This window comes from Mauremys reevesii, unplaced genomic scaffold (genome assembly GCF_016161935.1).
Source record: "Mauremys reevesii isolate NIE-2019 unplaced genomic scaffold, ASM1616193v1 Contig108, whole genome shotgun sequence".
Lineage (NCBI taxonomy): Eukaryota > Metazoa > Chordata > Testudines > Geoemydidae > Mauremys > Mauremys reevesii.
The window spans coordinates 189,593-213,035 of NW_024100725.1; the positions used below are offsets into that span (position 1 = coordinate 189,593).

General features: G+C 47.9%; 1 protein-coding gene across 1 annotated transcript; it reads left to right on the forward strand.

Annotated features, from left to right (window-relative positions):
* Positions 1-18,078: 18,078 nt before the first annotated feature.
* On the forward strand, positions 18,079-19,026 carry LOC120392647 (olfactory receptor 52K1-like). Its single transcript, XM_039517409.1, has one exon. It carries the CDS (start codon positions 18,079-18,081, stop codon positions 19,024-19,026), a length of 948 nt encoding a protein of 315 aa, XP_039373343.1.
* The last annotated feature ends 4,417 nt before the right edge of the window (positions 19,027-23,443 follow it).

The window sequence follows — 23,443 nt, forward strand, 5'->3', positions numbered from 1 at the left end:
CTCTATGCAGAGCTGGCTGGTGACACGGCACTGGGCCCTTTTCCCTGAATCACTGACTGGCCAGTAAAAGAGACTTTAAACCCTTTCCTGAAGTTACTGTGGTTTTCAGCGTCACAAATTGGGGAATCTGCCTATGTACAACTCATAGGGTTGCCCCCTTTCTAATTGCTGGTAACTGGAAGCCTCAGGCCCTGCCCCTGTGCTCTGCCTCTTCCCCCAGGTTCTGCCACAGCTCTGCCTCTTCCCCTCAAAGCCCCTCCCCTCACTTGCTCCTCTCCTTCCCACCCCCTGTCAATCTCTGGATCATCCCTGTGACACTCTGCACCCCAAAGCACCTCCTATTTACCATGGTGATGTAATTATGGTATGTTTTGTACAGAGTATGCCCTGTGAGGTATCATTCTAAAAGTCTTAATCTGCTAAACATCGATATCCCCTGGGGTTGTATGCGCTCTCATTGTATGTGAAGCTATGAAATCCTGCTATGTGTGAGTTATTAAAGTGTGATGTGAGGCTGGAAACACCCAAAACCAGCCTTTCAGGTATGTCAGAGGAGTAGCCAGACAGTGTTAATTGCTGTCATGAACACTCATCCAGGGACGAAGCCACTGGCTCAGGATTCTGTATAAGGAAGCCTCCTCATTGGGAGTATGGAGACAATGGAGAATGTTTGGCCAATGCGGGAAGACCCCTCCAGGTCACATGCACAGACTTTCCAGCAAGCTGGAAGAAACTATAAAGGATGGGGAGTGACATCATCACTTGTCTTCATTCCCCCACAACTGCATAGCAGATGCAGCCTGCGCCTCAAGAATCTGTAAACTTGTTTGTATCATCAGTTAAGGCGAGATATTGATGATTCAAATCCTATCTAGGCTGTACAAGTCTTAGGTTGCAAGTTTGTTTGATTTCCAAGGTAACCTGCTTTGATCTGTTTGTTATCTCTTATAATCACTTAACGTCTGTCCATCTGTAGTTAATAAACCTGATTTATGTTTTATCTTAACCAGCGCGTTTTTGAGTGAGGTGTTTGGGAATCTTAGCTCTGTTAGCAAAGGCTGGTGCAGATCTTCCCCTCATCAAGGGGGGAGCAGGCTAATTAATGAGTTTACGCTGTACAGATCGCTGTGCAGTGCAAGACGGTCTAATTCTGGGTTTATGATCCAGTGGGGATGCAAGTCTGAGGAGCTGGAAAACTGGCTGGTGCCTCCATTGTTGGTCCATGAGTGGCTTAGGTAAAGCACTCAGGTAACTTAGCTGGGTGTGTGGCACCACCTGCTGTCGTGTTAGGTGATAACAGGGCCTGGAGGGGCTGGCTGTGTGTCACCAGGAGAGCAGGGGGAGATGCCAACCCAGCTGAATGGTTTGGGGGCACAGCGGTTCCAATAGCTTCCAGGCTGCACCCTGGGGTTACATCCCGTCAAAATCTCCACCTCCTACTCAGCCTCCCAAGCTGGGCTCCCTCTGCTCCAAGGATGGGACAGGAGCTGCTGCAGCCTGACAGGGAGCCTGTCTGCAGGCAGAAGGTGGCCCCGATTAATGACCCAATGCCTCCCTCCACCCTGAAGTAAACCGACATCTTTATACCGTACACTAGATATGTATAGAGTTCTTAAGTCAGTTTCATGGTAGAGATGGTGAGCTTTAGAGCTGCAAAGAGTTCTTTCAGAATTAATCCTTAGGTTGCAGTCCAATGTCCAATATCAGGTGTTGTCAGAAGTTTGTTGTCAGAGTGCTACCGGTGTGGTGCTCTGCTTTCTCCTTGTTGATATCACTCGGCTGTGTGCGTGTTTTCCCTCTGTGTGCTGACCCAGCTCTGCAGATAGCTGACACAGCAGACCCGACGAGAACCCCCAATAACCACAGTCTAGTAAGGTACGAAGTCACGTCGATCAGGTTTATTGCGATCTCGGACACAGATTGCAGTTCCCTGTAGAGTACTTAGTCTACCGGGCATACTACTACTATGTGCCTCTTGGCAATGGATCCGGCTCAGTCAGTGGTGGGACTTTCCACTGCCCCCTAGGCCGGTCAAAGACACCGCCCCAGGGATGCGTTCTTATACACAGATACAAACAAGTTACACATCACACCTGACGTATTGAGGTGCAACCCCGCTACGCAGCAAGGAAAAAACCCTCTACATAGTAAGGTGCCGCCTCTCACCTTGTACATGTTGGTTCGATCAAAACAACTCTATCCATCATAGTACCCTTTTGCTCCTGTCATTGGGATGGGCCAGCCTGTTCTTTGTTATCTGTGTGGAATGTGCAAGTATGTGAATGTTCAGTACCTTTTAGGTACATATCTTCTTGCAGCATCAGCCCTTTCCTTGCCAGCTTCTGTGAGCAGGGCCTGACTCTGGCTCACAGCTTAACTTTGCTTTATGTTAGCAAAGTCTTGACCATTACTTTAGTTCAGGCCTCAGGCCTCATACCGGGCCGCTGATACCAAGGTTTATGTCTTAGGGCCTCCTCTTACTACATCAGGGTGATCCAGAATGGAACTGGAGACCTCAGTCTTGTGACTTGAGCTTCCCCTGATGAAGCCTAAGCAGATTTGAGATGATAGGATCAGGACCCAAGTACTTTTATATAGACCACTGGCAGGCTATGATAATGAAGAATAGTTGCTTTGAAGTAGAATTACCTAGTTCCTATGTATACACAAGTAACTCTTCCATTCATCATCATAAGATAATTATCCATAAAGCGGTTCATAGGTTATTTACTAGTTAGGTCAGAGAGAGTACAGACAATGAAGTTATTGCACCCAAGTTTAATTTAAATATTAATATTTTCTTTTGATCTTTGAGTCAACCGACATACCAACTGACAGGAATCATCTGTTTACATGGTTAACATCTAACAAGATAGAAGTAAACACATAACATTAGTATTACCTCTAATTCTCTAACAATACAGGTTTGCATTTCAAAGCTCTATTCCAATTCCCGTTTATATTGCTATTTATGAGGAATAGCCCTAATTACCATTTATAAACTTCTCTAATATGTCTTTAAAGGTTGAATTTGGGTCAATAAGCCTTCTAGTTGCATAACCCTTTCTGACCATCTGTCACACCTATTAACTCATGTTTGATTGTATGAACCATCTGTACCCGTATGTCTTTGGCACTTGGCATGCAGGGCCCTTCTCCCAGAGGGAGGTGCTAGAATAGAAGCTGCACCCCAAGAGTGGGCCTATAAAACCAGACTTAGAGTAGGGCCTGAACCCTGCTCCAACTCACAAACACCTGGGTTCAGTGTGTGGGACCAAAACACAGCTGCCTGGCAGGTGTCCGGGTGCAGGAACTTGAGTGGGGCTGTGACAGCAAACCTGGAGTAGGTGCACTGATGCTAGAGGACTGGGAGTGGAGCTGGGTGATCCCAAACCTGCAGGGAGGTGTCCACAAGATGTTCTCTTCACCCTAATGTGGCCCACTCTCCTCTGCCCTCAGTGTTTCCCACAGTGCTCCAATTCCCAGACTGATCCAGCCAGAATCCCTGAAGGAAACGTTTCTTGAACCAGGCAGTGCTGGTTTGGGGTCAGGGAGAGGATTTGGGGTCAGGGAGAGGATTTGTCTCTCCCTTGGAAAGTGCTTCCCAGAATGGAAGAGGCAGGGAGTCCCTGTTCTACTGGATATCGTCCCATCTCTCTCTCTCTCACTCTCTCCATCCATTTTGGTTCCTTTTCTCTCCTTTCCTTTCTAACTTCCCCCACACACACATGCCTCCCTCTCTCTGCCGCTTCTAATGTGCATCCTACCCTAGGTGCCAGTTACAAACACTCAAGGGTCTGTTATTCCGTCCACTTCAGTGGCAAGTGCAGGTGTAGCACTGTGAACCGCTGCCGCTGAGCGCTGATCTGGCTGGGCAAGAAGCCGGGCGCATTAGTCTCTTTCCATTGCCATCAGGCAGCCTGCAACTGCAAAGCAACCAGCTCAGTATTAACCTGTCTAGAGGGATTGCTGGGCAGTTGGTAGCTACATAGACAGGGCTGGAGGCTGCTTGAAAGATGTGGGTGCTCTGCTCATATGTAGCTCTTTGGGGGGATGACATGGCTGAAGGAGGCTACAAAGCTGCAGCTCTATAGAACAATGGGTCCCCCAGCTCCAGCGCAGGGAAGCAAACTGTGGGAGACTGAGAAAGGCTGAGGAACTCTGGGCTGATGTTTTCAATGCTCATGGCCCCAGCAGCTTCTCCATATTGAGATCAGCAGCGCAAGATCAGGAGTGAGGATATATTGAACCCACAACCACCCCCATCAGCGCTATGTCAGTTTTTGGCAGCTTTCTTGCTGAGGACACATTGCTAGAGTGAAAGACCTTCCCAAAGATCAATCCGGGAGGCGCTCGGTCTGCATTAGTCTTTTTCAGGACACAATGTATGTCCTCGATAAAAATACAAAATTAGATCTCAGAGAGCTCTGGTTTGATAGATATTTTGCTGTGACAAGCTGTACCCCAAAACAACACCTGGCACCCCATATTCACCACTTTTACATAGTTGCCATGTGAGGTGAAAATGGAAAAGCAGCAGTTTGCTGAATATGATTATCCTATTTGTATACGTCTCATTTTTCTATCTGTAGTTTTGAATATTGACTCTGTACCTGTATTTCAAATGTGTTTGTTCCTGTGATGATGTTCGTCCATCGTTGTCGATGAAGACCTCAACAACTCATTCTTTCGATGACCGGTCTCTGCATCCGAAGATGACTGATCAGTCCGATTCGGGCATGGAACGTCCTGTCACACGTTGGGCAGACATGTGATGGCACTGTCGATGATGTGCGGGCAGCTCTGGACTTGCGCAGCTCACGCTTTCTTTCAGCCTCAGCAGTACGCCTCGCCTCAGAGGTATTACTGCCTGTGTGAATGAGGCTGCGCCATGCTGGACGGTTCAGTGCGAGGGTTTCCCATGTGGCGGTGTTAATCTCAAAGGACTTCAGAGAAGTCTTCAGCGTGTCCTTGAACCGCTGCTTTTGTCCTCCATGGGAGCGCTTTCCCTGGGCGAGTTCTCCGTAGAAGAGCTGTTTAGGAATGCGCTCGTCTGACATTCTCACGACATGTCCAGCCCATCTGGTCTGGGCTCTCATCAGCAGTGTGTGAACTGACGGCAGACTGGCTCTGGTAAGGACTTCAGTATCGGGCACTTTGTCCTGCCATCTGATTTTTAGAAGCTTTCGCAGACAGGAAATGTGGAAGTGATTGAGCCTTTGTGCATGACTCCGATAGACAGTCCACGTCTCGCAGGCGTACAGCAGAGTTGGAAGCACCACTGCTCGGTAGACCTTCAGCCTCGTTGGTAGGCTGATCCCTCGACGTTCCCAGACGTTGGAGCGCAATCGGCCAAATGCAGAGCTGGCTTTAGCAATTCTGCACTTTACTTCTTCATCGATTGACACTGCTCGAGAAAGGGTACTGCCCAGGTACGTGAAGTGGTCCACTGCCTGAAGTCTCTGTCCATTTACAGTGATGGACGGTTCTGAGTACAGAGTGTGGGGAGCTGGCTGGTGCATGACCTCAGTCTTCTTGATGTTAATGGTGAGGCCGAAGCTGTTGCATGCAGATGAAAACTTGTCCATACTGGCTTGCATTTCTGGCTCTGTACTAGCATTCAGAGCACAATCATCGGCAAAGAGAAAGTCTCGAAGTACAGTTTCCTTCACCTTGGTGATGGCACGCAGTCGCCTCAGATTGAATAGTTTCCCATCGGTTCTGTACTTCAGGCCTACTCCTTCAGTGCAGTGTTGAAAGGCATCAGTCAGAGTGGCAGAGAATATCATGCTAAACAAAGTGGGTGCTAAAACACCCCCTTGCTTGACGCCGTTGGTGACTGGGAAGGCCTCAGATGTTTCACCGTTATCCAGGACACGAGCCATCATACCGTGATGAAATTGACGTACCATTCGTATGAATCGGTCTGGACAGCCGAATTTGGACATGATCCCCCACAGGCCCTGGAGACTGACAGAGTCGAACGCTTTCGTGAGGTCCACAAAAGTTGTGTAGAGTTCACGGTTCTGCTCTTGACATTTCTCCTGTAGCTGACGCGCAGCGAAGATCATGTCAATAGTCCCACGCCCCTTGCGGAAGCCGCACTGTGATTCTGGCAGTAAGCCCTGCTCCAGGTGAGTGATCAGTCGGTTCAACAAAACCCGGGCAAGAACTTTCCCCGCTGTAGAGAGCAGCGAGATTCCACGGTAATTGTCGCATACCTGGCGATTGCCCTTCCTCTTTATAGAGGTGCACGATCGACGCGTCTCTAAATTCCTGTGGAATGGATCCCTGCTTCCAGAAGGACTGAAACAGCTCAGTGAGTTTCCGTAGCAGCACTGGTCCACCGTTTTTGTACACCTCTACTGGTATGGCATCTGACCCTGGGGATTTGCCACTTGACAGCTGGTTGATGGCTTTCTTCACTTCGTCCTCTTCTGGTGAAGCATCCATGGAGTCATTGACTGCAACCTGGGGCATCTTGTCGATGGCCTCATCATTGATGACTGAGGGGCAGTTGAGAACTGCTTCAAAATGTTCAGCCCATCTCTGGAGAATCTGCGTCTTCTCTGTAAGGAGCACAGTGCCATCAGAGTTCAGGAGGGGAAATTCCCAGAAGCCTGTGGACCACAGAGCGTGTTGAGGGCTTCATAGAACTGCTTATAGTCGTTCCTGTCCACGTACGCCTGTATTTCATCTGCTTTGGCGCTCAGCCACAAGTCCCACATTTTGCGCAGTCGGTTCTGTACTGTTCTGCGAGCGTTGATAAAGGTAGTCTTCTTTGCCGCTGAGGATGGATTGTTCTGATATGCGCGATGCAGGCGGTGCTTCTCAGCAAGTAAGGCCTGGATTTCTGCATCATTTTCATCAAACCAGTCTTGCCGCCTGCGTGTGGAGGGCCCCAATACCTTGGATGCAGCTGTATGGACAGTGTTGTGGAATCGCTCCCAGTCTCTCTCAGCGTCATTCTCAATATGAAGATCAGCAAGCTCGTTCTCTAGGTCTTCCGCTAGATTTTCAGCAATGTGGCTGTTCTTCAGCTTCGACACGTCGACCCTTTTGAGAGCCTTACAGCCTTGTGGTCATCTCTTCGGCATGATACGGAGCTTCATTTTAGATACTATGAGCCTGTGATCTGTCCAGCAGTCAGCGCCGCACATAGCTTTTGTAACCCTGACATCTTGTCTGTCCCTTCTCCTGATGATGACATAGTCAATCAGATGCCAGTGCTTGGAACGGGGATGCATCCACGAAGTCCTGTTACGGGTAGGGAGGCGGAAGACCGTATTGGTGATCAGAAGGTCATGTGCTGCACAAGTTTTCAGCAGTAACAGACCATTGCTGTTACACTTTCCCACTCCATTTTTCCCGATGACTCCTTCCCAGGCTGCGGCATTGCATCCGACTCTTGCATTAAAATCGCCAAGGAGGCTCAGCTTGTCTGTGCGGTGAACTGATGATAGCAGAGCATCTAGTTCTTCGTAAAATTTATCCTTCACATCCTCTGGGTTGGTCATTGTGGGAGCGTATGCACCGATCAAAGTAGCTTGTTTTCCTTTTTGAAGTGGAAGCTGCATTGTCATGAGTTGGTCATTCACACCCTTGGGGGGACTGGCAAGTTTCCGAACAAGATGATTCTTGATGGCGAAGCCAACTCCAGATTCGCGACGCTCATCACCGCTGCGGCCACTCCAGAAGAACGTATAGCCTCCACCTGACTCGGACAGCTGTCCTTCATTAGCAAGGCGAGTTTCGCTAAGGGCTGCAATGTCAATGTTGTAGCGTGCGAGCTCTCTGGTGACAAGTGCTGTTCTTCTCTCTGGTCTGTCTGCCGTGATGTTATCCAGTAGCGTGCGCACATTCCATGTGCCAATGGTGATCGGTGTCACTCTAAGTTTTGTTTTTGTTCGACCGCTTTTATGGGATCCCCGCCAGCCGCGGTATGCTGGCCAGGGTAAGGTGAAGCAGGCAATGTTTAGGGCACCTTTTCTAGCCCCCTCCTCGTTCTACGGAGGTGAGCAGTGCAGTCCTGAATAGGGCTGTTCAGTCGCTCAAGAAGATGCCGAGCTCCACCGCTGCTTCGGTCAGTGAGGAACGACCATTATACCTGAGCCGCCTGTGTGCAGGTCCGCGGCTACAGCTCCCAGTGTATCCACACCTGCTGCTTCGTCGCTCGCCCATCGCCACAGGACTTGATATGATGTGATATGATATGATGTTGAGACTTGCGCGTGAATTGGTGAGGTGAGGGTAGCCGATGAGTCTAAGACCCTCGGTGAGTTAGGGCCTGTCTACCCATTGCATGCGAAGGCTGGATCCGGCTGACTGAGGAAACCTGGTTCAATGGTCAGGAAGGCGGTGACAGCAAGCGTTGTGGAACGCTCAAGAGCACGACAAGACACATAGGCATCCTGGTCATCCACTGCGCCCTGCCCTATCTCCAGCCGTCTCGACTCTTGTCCTGCCACTGGATACAGATAGGAACTGGGAAGAGAGAGTGAGGTTGACGTTGCGCAACTCTCCCTCACTTTAATCCAATTCACGCGCAAGTCTCGATATCATATCGTTTGTTCCTGTAGTAACTTCCACAAGGTAGTTTACATCCAGGCGAGCCAGCACACTGTGAATGGACTATTCAAGTTGATGGCCCATCAGTGAGCACAATGGGCCATGGGAGAAACGTATCCCCACCTGATGGACTTTCCTCTAGGCATTGTAGCCAGAATACGGGTAATGGCCCCTGCTATGACTCAATAAAGCACTCCAGGCCATGTGACCAGCTCGTGTGACACCGGACTCCATCTTGTGCCTGTACTTTCCCACTAACTGTGCTGGGGGCTTTGTTTGTGACAATGAAATTCCCTGCACCTGGCAGAAGTTATAAAAGGGGGATTTGACATCATCACTTGGGCTCACTCCCCCCACAACTCAACACCTCAAAACACGGCTAGAGGGAAAAGATTTTGACTGGGGAGCTGGTCCCAGGCTGGAAAGGAGAAATCCCACCTCATGAATGGAAGATTGGTGAACTGTTTGTACCATCTATGAGATATTGCTTGATTCACACCCTGTCTACTTCATAGAACTCAGATTACGATTTTGTTTTATTTCTTAGGTAATCTACTTTGATCTGTACATTTATTACTTATAATCACTTAAAATCTATCCTTGTGCATTGTGCTCTCCACAATGAGAGAGGGACGGACTGGGTAATACCCTTACTCTGGTCAGTCTTCTGACCAGGGCAGGATGGTACAGCTCTGGGGTCCTAGACTGGAGAGCTGGAGGGGAACTGGCTGGAGCCTCTCTATTGTTGGCTCATGAGTGGCTGGCGAAAGCATTCATGTAACTCAGCCGGGTGTGTCCCTGCCTGTGAATGTTTGTGTGAATGCAGGACCTGGAGGGGTCTGCAACTTTTCACATAATCACAGTGTGAGAGGGGATTTAGATTAGTCTGCGAAAGGGCTCAGTGGTACTCCAGTTCAGGTTTCACGGTGGGAAATTCTGGCACAGCGAGTAGGATGAAATGCACTATTTTGTTGTTCTGAATGATATTTCCACTTCTTACACTGGTGTAGAGCTTTTAAGTGAGATTTTAAGTGTGGTGGCTGGAGACCAGTCAAAGAGGTTATCTGTGTCTTATTTTCTGTTTGCTTATTTTGGGAAAAGGACATACAGACAGGAAAGCACCAAAATGAGTGAAAACAGCAAAATGATTGTGAAATCGGAGCTATTCAGATTGCAGGCAGTAGAAAAAGAACATAGGAGAATTTTGCAGCTAAATCCGGCAGAGGCTGCCAGAGAAGAGGATGAACACACAAGGACTATGGAACCAAAACAAGAAGAAACTGGGTGAAGGAGAGAGCGCAGAATCACCACTTGGACTTCCTGGAAAAGCAGAACTAGAACCTTCTCACTCCACTGATTCCCACCTCTCCAAAAATCCTCAAAGATGATGTGAAATAGTGTCTATGGGACAAAAAGTTGAAAACTGTGGATAGATGGCTTCTCTAGCTGATGATTTTGAGCAGCCACACACCTCTATTGTAAATAAACTGCAGACAGAGGGGTTTACACGGGGTGGAAAGCATGGTCACATTTTACCCCATTCCTCTAATCCCCAACCCTAATCTGATGCAAAAACAAGAGAGTCCAGAAGGTGAGGAGTAAAGGGGTAAAGGTGTTACATGCTTTGAAGGAATGTTTGACCTTGTTTCTCAGGAGCACTTCTGAAATATATATAAAGATGATGTAAAACAGTGTCTATGGGACAAAAAGGTCAAAACTGTGGATAGATGGCTTCTCTAGCTGATGATTTTGAGCAGACACAAACCTCTATTGTAAATAAACTACAGACAGAGGGGTTTACACTGGGTGGGAAGCATGGTCACATATTACCCCATTCCTCTAATCCCCAGCCCTAATCTGCTGGAAAAACAAGAGAGTCCAGAAGGTGCTACCATTGTAATTCACTGATCACCTGAGGAATAAATTCCCTGTGCTCAGAGGAAGCAGGCAGCAGATAGCCCATGTCAATGCTGAGATTCTGAGTGCACAAGCACCTCAGGCAGCTGTCAGTTATCGTACTAGGTTTGTTAAATTAGCCTCTGCACAACTAGGGATGAAGCACTGTCAGCATTAATGGCAGGGAACACCTTGCGTGGGAAGATACAGGGGCAGAAATTTCTGTGATTAGGAGGAGTGTAGTGCAACAAGGTGACATACTGACAGGACAGATGGCAGAGCTTTTATTATTTGGTGGTTACAAAACCCTTTTGCCTTTGGCTAAAGTGCACATAGAAAAGGAGGGTTTGGAAGCTGTATGATCAGTGGGGGTTGTAGACGATAACCCTATTGACATGCTAATTGGCAATGATTTCTTCCATATTGCTCAGGCTGTTAAAGTGTCCATCTGCAGCAAGAAGGAGCGTTCTGCTGGGACCTCAGAGGGAAAGGGGAAAGTCCCAGGAACTGCTGAAGGAATGAGAGAGTCTCCTTGATTCCCCTGCAGGAGGGGGAAGCTGCATGCTTCCAGGGGTGGGGGTGGTTGAGACCAACTCCTGCCCTTCAGCTGAAGGCAGCATCGCCTCAGGGAGAAAAATGTCCATGTTGCTGCTAAGCAAGGGACAAACCCAATGCTAGGGCGCATATGGAGATGTGTTCCAGTGGGGAGCCCAGAGAAGTGTGATAGAATCATAGAAACGACTGAGGAGGTGGGTGTGGGTTCCTTTAACATTGCAGCAAGAGGTAACACCACCTCATGAAGGGAGGGGGGTGTGGAGCCTGCCACTGAGACAACTATCCAGGCTGTTAGCTGTGAGCCCTTCCCGGCTGACCAGAGGAGAGCTCCCACTCTAGAGACCACAGGGGTATGTGTCCTAGAGGGGGGCCCAGGGGAGGAATAGTGGGAGTACAGGAATGTCTCCTCATTGATGACATTTGGACGTGCAAAACCTGGAGAGGGTTGCAGCTTGTCACAGCCTCACAGTGTGAGGGGGAGCCCATGTTGGTTTGCCAGAGGGCTCAGCTTTCCAGGTTGCATCCTGGGCAAGTCCATCACACCCACCTAACGAACAATCCCTGATAGACTGCAAGTCCATTTTCTTCTTGTCATGTGCTCAGTTACTAACAGAGAGACCATGGTTACAGCAAGGAAGCCAGGACTCCTGGGTTCTGTCTGTCATTCTCTGTGTGACCTTCACCAAGTCACGTCTCCCTTTGCCTCAGTTTACCTATCAGTATAATGGCTATATGTTCATAGCAAATTTCCTTTCCTAGATGTTTTGAAGAGCCTTCGATTTAAGGTGCTGCACAGTATGATGATAGTTACTGATGAGAATTACTGATCTCTGATCCCTTAGCGATAGCCCCATTTGCCTGCAGAAAGTGTTCGTATCTCCCTTCAGCCATCCATCTCCAGATCTCTCTGACTACTAGCTACCCATTAATACTGGGTATTTACAGAGTATTAGACCCTATGGAGAGCTGGCCATTATCCCTGGTTTTCTTACTAATCAAAAACACTTTTAAAATATACACAGAGCAGCCAATTCCTTTCTGACTCAGAGGAGAGCCCAAGAGTTTTCACCTCCTTTGGGAAGGTCCCTTAATTACTGTTTACTCCTAAAGCTGGATAAATAGCACAGAAGTACAGACATTGAAAGCGAGACATTGGCTAGAGTGTCTCCGATCTCCAGACAGTTTCCATTCAGATGCCGCTTCCCCCCGAGAGGCTGAATGAACCCCCCCGGGGATTGCACACAGCTATATTATAAACAGTGCAGCCCTGCTGTGTCAGCTCTCGGCGTGGGCAGCTGCTGCAGCTGCTGGGGTGAGAGAGGTGTGCGAAACAGCTGCCTGCAGGGGATTCCCACGGAAGACACGTCTGGCTCAGAATTCACAGGTACCCAGCTCTTGTTGAGGAGCTCACCTGCTCGACAAACCCAGTGCAATGTGGGTGTGATGGGATAGAGAGTAAGTCCGTGGTCCTTTCCACTCTGCACAGCCATTAACCAGCCCAGGGCCCTTGCCACAGGGGATGAGTTTGCTCCAATATCACTGGCCAAAATGTTTCTCTTTGCTCTGCCCCTGGCTGATGGGCTCCAGCCCCGAGGTGGCTGCATTTCAGTGGCACAGAGAATCCTTCAGGATGAAAGGTTGTAGTAGATGGACAATACTTGGGATTCTGAGGCCATGGCCCATATGTTCTCACGCCCCACTGAGGCAAATATCCCCTTGGAGTAAGAACTGAGTAAAGACCTCAGGAGCCAGCTGTGTGTGAGTTAATGCACAGGGACTCTCACCTCCGCCTAGGGGCCTCTCGCCTGACTTTCTGATGGAAAGCATGGAGGTGCTAGGGCTCCTCACTGTAATAATGGTATGAATTTTTCAACATGGGTAAGACGTCTTTTCTCTTGACTTCATTCGAAATGTTAGCTGAACCTTTATGGCTGAAACTTTCAAAAAACAATTCACCCGGAAGCAGACACCCAGTGTGAGAAATTTCAGTCCAAACAGTTAAAGTTTGGCAAATTTATAACCAACTGAAAATGAAGTCTCCTAATTGAAGGTGTCAGACAGCCTTAACTAGCCACCAGCACCACCTACAATGGCCAATCCATTTGTGAATCCCATTCAGCTATGCTCTCTGCGCCAATAAAGTCTGTGGCAAGGAGTTCCATGGCCAAATATGGATTATATAAACAAGTCTTTTCTCAGTGTTATATGTTCAGATGTTCAGATGTGCAATGTAATCGAATGTTCCCCTGTTCGTGTGTTATGAGACAGAGCAAATACAAATGCCTCATCTACTTTCTTTATCAATAGATTCATAGGGTTTAAGATCAGAAGGGACAATTAGATCATCCTGTCTGACCACCTGTATAACACAAGCCATTACTTTTAACCCAGTTACTCTTGTATTGAGCACCATAACTTGTGTTTGGCTAAGACCTGGTCTACACTAAGATTTTACATTGTACATATAGATGTAGACAGGGTGAGATGGGACCTGCAAGGGTCAGCTAGTGTAACCCCCTGCCAAGATGCAGGGTTTGTTGTGTCTAAACCATCCAGGACAGACGGCTCCAGCCTCCTTTGGAAAACCTCCAGTGAAGGACCTTCCACAACTTGCCTAGGTGACTGTTGCAATGTCCTCCTGTTCCTACGGTTAGGAAGTTTTTCCTGAGATTTCATTGAAATCTGCTCTGCTGGAGTTTGATCCCATTGCCTCTTGTCCTAACCTTTGTGGCAAGAGAGAACAACTTTTCTCCATTTTTTAATGGCAACCTTTCAAGTGTCTGAAGTCCACTATCATGTCCCTCCTTAATATCCTCTTTCCCAAACTAAATATACCCAATTCCTTCAGCCTTTCCTCCATGGTTTGCATTCCATCCCTTGGATCATCTTTGTCGCTCACCTCTGGATCCTTTCCGGTTTCTCTACAGAGCGGTGACCAGAATTGCACACAGCACTCCTCATACTGCTTCTTTCCAAATGCAGAACAAAAATAATTCTTGAACACATCTACCTTTTCCATAACATTAGCAACTTTCCTTTCTCCTCTAGGGATTGGCCTTTACCTTTCCTAGGATTTCTTTTGTTCTTAAAATACTTAACTCCTTTTGTTCTCCTTAGCCCTGCAAAGCATGGATTTCCCTAATGTCTTTAACGTCCTGTATCAATTTTCATAACTTCCAGCTAGTATTGCTTACTAGCTATTTTCCCTTATTCCCATTTGTTATATGTTGCTTTTCCGCCCTTAATTCCTGCCTTCACTTTGCTACTGAACTGGGTTTTTAACCAAAGTTCTCCACTTTCTTGATTGTGGAATCGTGGCTTTTTAGGTCTCTCATAAACTCTTCTTAAAGAACTCTCGAGTTTAATTCCCATTTTTTTGTCTAAATTTTTCCTCCCAATCATAATTTGTCCCAGCTTTGGGGAATTAGCCCTTTGGAAGGGTATCTGTAGATCGCTACTACTGGTTGGGAGCTGTTCTCTGTTTGTCCATTTCAATGTAATTGGTTCCTTTCTTTTATTTTGTTCTCCTCTATCCTGTGCTCCCTTATTTGTCTCTTCTCTACACTAAAGAGTCCCAGATTTTTCAGTCTGTCGCATATTCCAGACCCCCCTCTCTATCAGTGTTATAGAGGGCGGACAATTTATGAGTTTACCCTGCATAAGTTTTATACAGGGTAAAATGGATTTATTTGGGTTTAGACCCCATTGGGAGTTGAGCATCTGAGTGTTAAAGACAGGAACATTTCTGTGAGCTGCTCTCAGGTAAATCTGCAGCTTTGGGGCAAGTAATTCAGACCCTGGGTCTTTGTTGGAGCAGACGGGTGTGTCTGGCTCAGCAAAACAGGGTGCTGGGGTCCTGAGCTGGCAGGGAAAGCAGGGGTAGAAGTAGTCGGCACATCGGGTGGCAGCTCCCAAGAGGGTTTCTGTGATCCAACCCGTCACAGTAAGGGTGCAAAGTTTGCTCAGGGTGCACTGCTGAGTAGAACACTTGGCTGCTGATTTTGAGCAGCCAGATACCAAGGCTATTAGAGGGGCACGATGGGGGGCAAGTCGAATCAGGGAGGCTTTCTGTTTTTAAAATGAGAACGAGTAATGTTTGTTGCTATGCTTGGGATTGTAATGCAGAATGAAGTCCAGTTTTGGTAGGTGGGAAGCAGTTGTGATTGTTCAGGCCCAGAGTTCAATGTAAGGAAATGATACAACTGCCTGCTGCTTTGCTGCTGCCATCTGCTATCATAACTTCAGCGGAAACAAATCAAGACTGATTAATAGTCAAATAACTTTGCTTTTATTGCCAAAAAACCCACCACACCATGCACACACACACAGCTGAGCGTAAGTCCAGTTTTCATTTGAAAAGGTGTCTGTGGAGGTGGAGTGAACAGTAAAGTGAGAAGTCCCAGAAATCGGAAAGGAATGTGCGGGTGGAGTTTGGGAAGGAAATGGGAAAGAGTTGTGAATGTGCTGAAGGGGAGGGCAGGCACCCATCTGCTCAGATTGGAGCAGCAGGAGTGACTGCAGCATGGTGGTTTGCCACTCCCAAACTTTTATCAGCATCTCCATTGCATCTCTAGTGCATGCCTCATTTTCTTTTCTTTCCTAATTGTCACGTTCCCTCCACTGCCTGCATTCTGCCTTGTCTGCATCAGAGTACTGCAGCACCTCCCGGAACGTATCTTCCTTGCTCCGTCTTGGGCACTTTCTTATCCAGCGGAGACACTTGGCTGGAGTGGAGGGGCTGCCTCCTTTCAAGGACATATCTGGTGAAGCACAAGTAACAATAAACAGAAGCATTATTGTTAAGTACACGGGCAGCATTGAAACGCTACATTAAAATACACTGCTGGTAACACTCCTATCACTTTCCTGCTGACCCTTGACAAGCACACATGCCGGTGAACACTACAAGCATGGTGAGTGTTCTCAGGGGCGGGGGACGTTGTGCGTGAGAGAAAAGCAGTGTGAAAGGGGTCGCGGGGCACTTCTCAGGGGACAACACTCTAAAGTTTCCCACGTTTTTCCACAGATGGGGGACATTGTGGCAGATATCTCTCTCCTGAGGGTAAACAAGGAAGCAAAGGTGCATCTACTACATGCTTGCAGTTTCCGCCCCGGTCCCTATGCTGCTCGCCTGTGTGCTGCTTTGGTCTTTCCCCCAATAATTGCAGAATGGCACGAGAAAGGCTCCCTCAATGGGGGAAGGAACAAAGAAACTCTGCAAGGAACCTCCAGCAGAGGATTGCACGGGGAAATGCCCAGCACACACAAACAAAGCCAGCCTTGTACATTTCTCTGTCCTCCACCCACCTCTGCACTTCACAGAGGAAAACCGCTTACCGGGGGTCTCCTCCCGTGCTTCTGGCTCACCTGACTGTGACTGCCGAGACTGGCTGGACACCTCCAGAGTGGAGAACAGCTCCTGGCTGGATGCAGCACTGGGCAACCCCAGCATGGGCACCACATCTTCTAATGTCTCCACCTCCTCATCAACGACCTCTTCTGGGTTAGGTCCAGATTCCATGAGCTCCAGCCCACTGAAGTATCCACGGGGCTTTTGGTGGTGGAAATGGGGTCGCAGAGAACTCCTTAGAAAAATGGCAGGTCTGGGGCACAGGACCAGAGTCACCTTTTGCCTCCCTTGCCTTCTGGTACGCAGGCCTCAGCTCTTTCCCCTTTGCTCTGCACTGCAGCTTGTCCCAATCATAGCCCTTTTCCCGCAAGCTGCAAGAAATCTGCCCAGAGGTATTGAAATTCCTACAGCTGGAGCACAGCTGAGACTCCTCAGCCTCCTCTCCCCAAATACTGAGCAGATCCAGCAGTTCCACAGTGGTCCAAGCGAGAGACCATTTGCTGCATGGAGCCACCATGGCCACCTCGGAAGATGTGATGTGAACACTCCATGCCGAGCAAACAGGAAGGGGAATTTCAAAATTCCTGGGCCTTTAAAGGGGGAAGAGTTGAAAGTCCTGACCACAGTGATTAGGATGGGCATTGCGGGGTGCCTTCCAGACACCAGTTAAAGTGATGAAATCAAGTATGATGTTGTCATAAACAGTTAGTTAAGGGTTAAGGTCTCTTTTACCTGTACTGGGTTAACAAGCAGTACCTGATGACCACCTGACCAGAGGACCAATCAGGGACAAGATATTTTCAAATCTCTGTGGAGGGAAGTTTTTCTTTCTGTTCTTTGTTTTAGAGTTTCTCTCTTGGGAGTTAAGGGAGTCCAGACATCTTAATCAAGTCCTCCCAGGTTTCTGCAGTATTGTTCTTCTATTCAGTCTAGTGAGTATTAGAATGGCGAACTAGTATTTTTTTTACTTTTATTTCTGCATTGGCAATTGTGTGTTTTGCTGAAGTAATCTCTTTATTTCTATTGCTGTTACTTTGCTTTTACTGAGAAAGAAAGGGGGAGGGGGAGTTCTCTCCAGGTTTATAGGTTAGACTCTGTGTATTGTTCCATCCTGGTATGACAGAGATAGTGTACTTTATTTTTTTTGTTCTTTTTAATAAATTCTTTTCTTTTCTTTGGACTTGGTTAATTCCTTCTCTTGTGGAGATTCAAGGATAGGGGAGGGGGGAAGAGTGAGTTCCTCCTGAGGGTGATTCACAGAGTTGAATCGGTGTGTATCTCTCCAGAGTGGCTAGGAGAGAGGGAGGGGGGAAGTGGGCTGCTTCCCTGTGTGTAGAGATCAGGGAGATTGAATCTGTGTTCCCCAGGGAAAGTTTGGGGGAACAGGCAGTGTGTCAGACACTTAGAAAACTGACCGGTGGCAGCGTATCAGATCTAAATTAGGATTTTAGTTTAGGGGAGTCCATGCAGGTCCCCATCTTGTGAACCCAAAAGCTCCAAGTGGGGGAGAAACCTATGACAGCTGTCTACACTGGCACTTCAGCAACAAAACTTTTGCATAAAAAGCTATTAACATTTATTCTCCATCCAGGTGTTTGTCCTACGACCTTCACCCAAGACCCTGGGCACATACAGGAAATCAGGGGAACGTATGGTACATGCAGGAGATGATGTTCTGCCTCAACATTGGACACCTTCTCCCCTACTCCATGTCAGATTCCAACTCAAGCGATTTCACCAACCCCTCCACCTTCATCCTGCTGGGTATTCCTGGCCTGGAGGCAGCCCATGTCTGGATCTCCATCCCCTTCTGCACCATGTACACCATAGCCATCTTGGGGAACTTCACCATCCTGTTCATCGTAAAGACAGAGCCGAGCCTCCATGTGCCCATGTACTATTTCCTCTGCATGCTGGCCATCACCGACCTGGTCCTGTCTACATCCATTGTGCCCAAAATGCTGAGCATCTTCTGGTTCTACTCCAGGGAGATCAATTTCACTGCATGCCTCACCCAGATGTACTTCATTCTCAGCTTCTCAGCAATGCAGTCTGGGATCCTCGTGGCCATGGCTTTTGATCGCTACGTGGCCATCTGCGATCCCCTGAGACATTCCACCATCCTGACAAACCCCATGGTGGCCAAAATTGGCCTGGCTCTGGTGCTGCGCGGCATCATGCTCATACTGCCCTATCCCTTCCTAGCGAGGAGGTGGCCATATTGCAGAACCAACATCATTCCCCACACGTACTGTGAGCACATAGCTGTGGTGAAGCTGGCCTGCGCCGACATCAGCCTCAGTAGTTACTACAGCCTCTCTGTGGCATTCTTGGTGATCAGTCTGGATGTGTTTTTTATCACCATGTCCTATATCCAGATCCTCAGGGCCATCTTCAGCCTCCCAACAAAGGACGCCCGGCTCAAGACTTTTGGGACCTGCGGCTCCCACCTCTGTGTCATCTTAGCCTCTTACATCCCACATCTCTTCGCCACCCTCACACAACGGTTTGAGCAAAACATGGCCCTGCATTTGCGTGTTCTCATTGCCAATGTGTACCTCCTGGTGCCCCCCATCTTAAACCCCATCATCTATGGAGTGAGGACCCAACAGATTCAGGATAGGCTGCTCCAGCTCTTTACTCATAAATGGACCTAAAGTTTTCTCTTGGGTCTCTGGATCTCAGACTGAGCTCCATGCAGAGCTGGCTGGTGACATGGCTCTGGGCCCTCTTCCCTGAATCACTGACTGGCCAGTCAAAGAGACATTAAATCCTTTCCTGACCTTACTGTGCTGTGTCAGCCTGACAAACTGGCGAATCTGCCTATGTACAACTGATAGGGTTGCCACCTTTCTAATTGCTGGTAATTGGAAGCCTCAGGCCCCACCTCTCTGCCCTGCCTCTTCCCCCAGGTTCCGCCCCTGCTCTGCCTCTTCCCCTCAAGGCCCCACCCCTCACTCACTCCTCTCCTTCCCACCCCCTGTCACTCTCTGGATCATCCCTGTGACACTCTGCACCCCAAAGCACCCCATATTTACCATGGCGATGTAATTATGGTATGTCTTGTACAAAATATGCCCTATGAGGTATCATTCTTAGAGTCTTAATCTGCTAAACTTTGATATCCCCTCCGATTGTATGCACTCTCATTGTATGTGAAGCTATGAAATCCTGCTATGTGTGAGTTACTAAGTGTTATATTTGGCTGGAAACACCCAAAACCAGCCTTTTAGGTATGCCAAAGCAGTCGCAAGACACTGTTAATTGCTGTTGTCAACACTCATCCAGGGAAGAAACCACTAGCTCAGAAACTCTGTATAAGAAAGCCTACTCGGAGGGAGTACGGAGACAATGGAGAATGTTTGTCCACCCATGTCACATACATAGACTTTCCAGCAAACTGGAAGAAACTATAAAGGATGGGGAGTGACATCATCTCTTGTCTTCATTCCCGCACAACTCAACACATGCAAGAAGCTCTGTAAGACAAAAGACTTTGAATGGGGGAGGGGAACCCAGACTGCAAAGCAGATGCAGCCTGTGCCTCAAGACTCTGTAAGCCTGCTTGTATCATCAGTTAAGGCGAGATATTGAGGATTCAAATCCTATCTAGTCTGTACAAGTCGTAGGTTGCAAGTTTGTTTGATTTCCAAGGTAACCTGCTTTGATCTGTTTGTTATCTCTTATAATCAATTAACATTTGTCCATCTGTAGTTAATAAACCTGATTTATGTTTTATCTTAACCAGCGCATTTTTGAGAGAAGTGTTTAGGAATCTTAGCTCTGTTAACAAAGGCCGGTGCAGATATTCTCCTCATCAAGGGGGGAGCAGGCTAATTAACAAGTTTACGCTGTACAGATCGCTGTGCAGTGCAAGATGGTCTAATTCTGGGTTTATGCTCCAGTAGGGGTGCAAGGCTGAGGAGCTGGAAAATTGGCTGGTGCCTCCATTGTTGGTCCATGAGTGGCTTAGGTAAAGCACTCAGGTAACTTAGCTGGGTGTATGGAACCACTTGCTGTCGTGTTAGGTGATAACAGGGCCTGGAGGGGCTGGATGTGTGTCACCAGGAGAGCAGGGGGAGATGCCAACCCAGCTGAATGGTTTGGGGGCACAGCGGTTCCAATAGCTTCCAGGCTGTACCCTGGGGTTACATCCCATCAAAATCTCCACCTCCTACTCAGCCTCCCAAGCTGGGCTACCTCTGCTCCAAGGCTGGGACAGGAGCTGCTGCAGCCTGACAAGGAGCCTGCCTGCAGGTAGGAGGTGGCCCCGATTAATGACCCAATGCCTCCCCCAACCCTGAAGTAAACCGACATCTTTATACCGTACAGATATGTATAGAGTTCTTAAGTCAGTTTCATGGTAGAGATGGTGAGCTTTAGAGTTGCAAAGAGTTCTTTCAGAATTAATCCTTAGGTTGCAGTCCAATGTCCAATATCGGGGTGATCCAAAATGGAACTGGAGACCTCAGTCTTGGGACTTGAGCTTCCCCTGATGAAGCTTAAGCAGATTTGAGATGATAGGATCAGGGCCCAGGTAAACTTCTATAGACCACTGGCAGGCTATGATAATGAAGAATAGTTGCTTTGAAGTAGAATTACCTAGTTCCTATGTATACACAAGTAAATCTTCCATTCATCAGCATAAGATAATTATCCATAAAGCGGTTCCTAGGTTATTTACTAGAAAGGTCAGAGAGAGTACAGACAATGAAGTTATTGCACCCAAGTTTAATTTAAACATTAATATTTTCTTTTGATCTTTGAGTCAACTGACATACCAGCAGACAGGAATCATCTGTTTACATGGTTAACATCTAACAAGATAGAAGTAAACACATAAAGTTAGTATTACCTCTAATTCTCTAACAATACAGGTTTGCATTTCAAAGCTCTATTCCACTTCCCATTTATATTGCTATCTATGAGGAATAGCCCTAACTACCATTTATAAACTTCTCTAATATGTCTTTAAAGGTTGGATTTGGGTCAATTAGCCTTCTAGTTGCATAACCCTTTCTGACCGTCTGTCACACCTATTAACTCATGTTTGATTGTATGAACCATTTGTACCCTTATGTCTTTGGCACTTGGCGTGCAGGTCTCCGCTCCCAGAGGGAGGTTCTAGGATATAAGCTGCACCCCAAGAGTGGGCCTATAAAACAAGACTTAGAGTAGGGCCTGAACCCTGCTCCAACTCAAAAACACCTGGGTCCAGTGTGTGGGACCCAAACACGGCTGCCTGGCAGGTGTCCGGGTGCGGGAGCTTGAGTGGGGCTGTGACAGCAAACCTGGAGCTGGTGCACAGATGCTAGGGGACTGGGAGTTGACCAGGAGTGGAGCTGGGTGATCCCAAACCTGCAGGGAAGTGTACACAAGATGTTCTCTTCACCCTAATGTGGCCCACTCTCCTCTGCCCTCAGTGTTTCCCCGAGTGCTCCAGTTCCCAGACTGATCCAGCCAGAATCCCTGAAGGAAACATTTCCTGAACCAGGCAGTGCTGGTTTGGGGTCAGGGACAGGATTTGTCTCTCCCTGGGAAAGTGCTCCCCAGAATGGAAGAGGCAGGGAATCCCTGTTCTACTGGATTTCGTCCCACACGCCCCCCTCCATGCATTTTGGTTCCTTTTCTCTCCTTTCCTTTCTAACCGCCCCCCCCCCGCCCTCCCCACACACACACACCAGCAGCTTCTCTGTATCAAGATCAGCAGCGAGGATATATTGAACCCACAACTTCCCCCATCTGCACTGTGTCAGTTTTGGCAGCTTTCTTGTTGGGAATACATTGCTAGAGTGAAAGACCAGCAAGTCCTGAAGTGGGGCACACCGAGAAATGCCACAATATGGCCATTGATCACCTGGGTGCCAAAAGCTTTGGTGGCACAACAGACCTACCATTGCGTGAATATGCAACCTGACCCCCTTAAACACCTTCCCAAAGATCAATCCGGGCAGCGCTCAGTTTGCAAGGAGACTATGTTCCTTTGGGATTTGCCATGAAGATGATGATGATGCCTGATGGGACGAATGGTTCCCCAGATACTGTAGCAAAAGGTCTGTTGATCCAGTAATTTGTGTGAGGCTGAGATCTGACAAACAGAAACTACAGGTGACACTCGCTGAACAAGGAAAGTGAGAGGAACATTTTCAGGGGGTCACATATTGTGTGTGTGATGGGTAGTGCGGAAAACACTCTCTCAGTTGTTTTTGCTCTGTAGCTTGGTTTCCTTTTCTCCTCTGGTACAGACCAGAATGTAGTCTTTTTCAGGACATGGATGTATGTCCTTGATAAAATACAAAATTAGATCTCAGAGATTTCTGGTTTGATAAATATTTTGCTGTGACAAGCTGTACCCCAGAACAACACCTTGGTACCCCCATATTCACCACTTTTATATAGTTGCCACAAAACTTGTACAAACTATGTCATGTGAGGTGTGAATGGAAAAGCTGTGGTTTCCTGAATATGATTATCCTATTTGTATACGTCTCATTTTTCTATCTGAAGTTTTGAATATTGACTCTGTACCTGTATTTCAAATGTGTTTGTTCCTGTAGTAACTTCCACAAGGTAGTTTACATCCAGGCGAGCCAGCACACTGTGAATGGACTATTCAAGTTGATGGCCCATCAGTGAGCACAATGGGCCATGGGAGAAGCTTGTCCCCACCTGATGGACTTTCCTCTAGACGTTGTAGCCAGTATACAGGTATGGTCCCTGCTATGACTTATTGAAGCACGCAAGGGCATGTGACCAGCTCATGTGACACCGGACTCCATCTTGTGCCTGTACTTTCCCACTAACTGTGCTGGGGACTTTGTTTGTGACAATGAAATTCCCTGCACCTGGCAGAAGCTATAAAAGGGGGAAGTGACATGATCACTTGGGCTCACTCCCCCCACAACTCAACACCTCCAAACACGGCTAGAGGGAAAAGATTTTGACTGGGGAGCTGGTCCCAGGCTGGAAAGGAGAAATCCTGCCCTGTGAATGGAAGATTGGTGAACTGTTTGTACCATCACTGAGATACTGCTTGATTCACACCCTGTCTACTTCATAGAACTCAGATTGCGA

Bases quoted from the DNA above. Each gene is read 5' to 3' on its own strand.
- LOC120392647 (XM_039517409.1), top strand. From the start codon at position 18,079: ATGTCAGATTCCAACTCAAGCGATTTCACCAACCCCTCCACCTTCATC.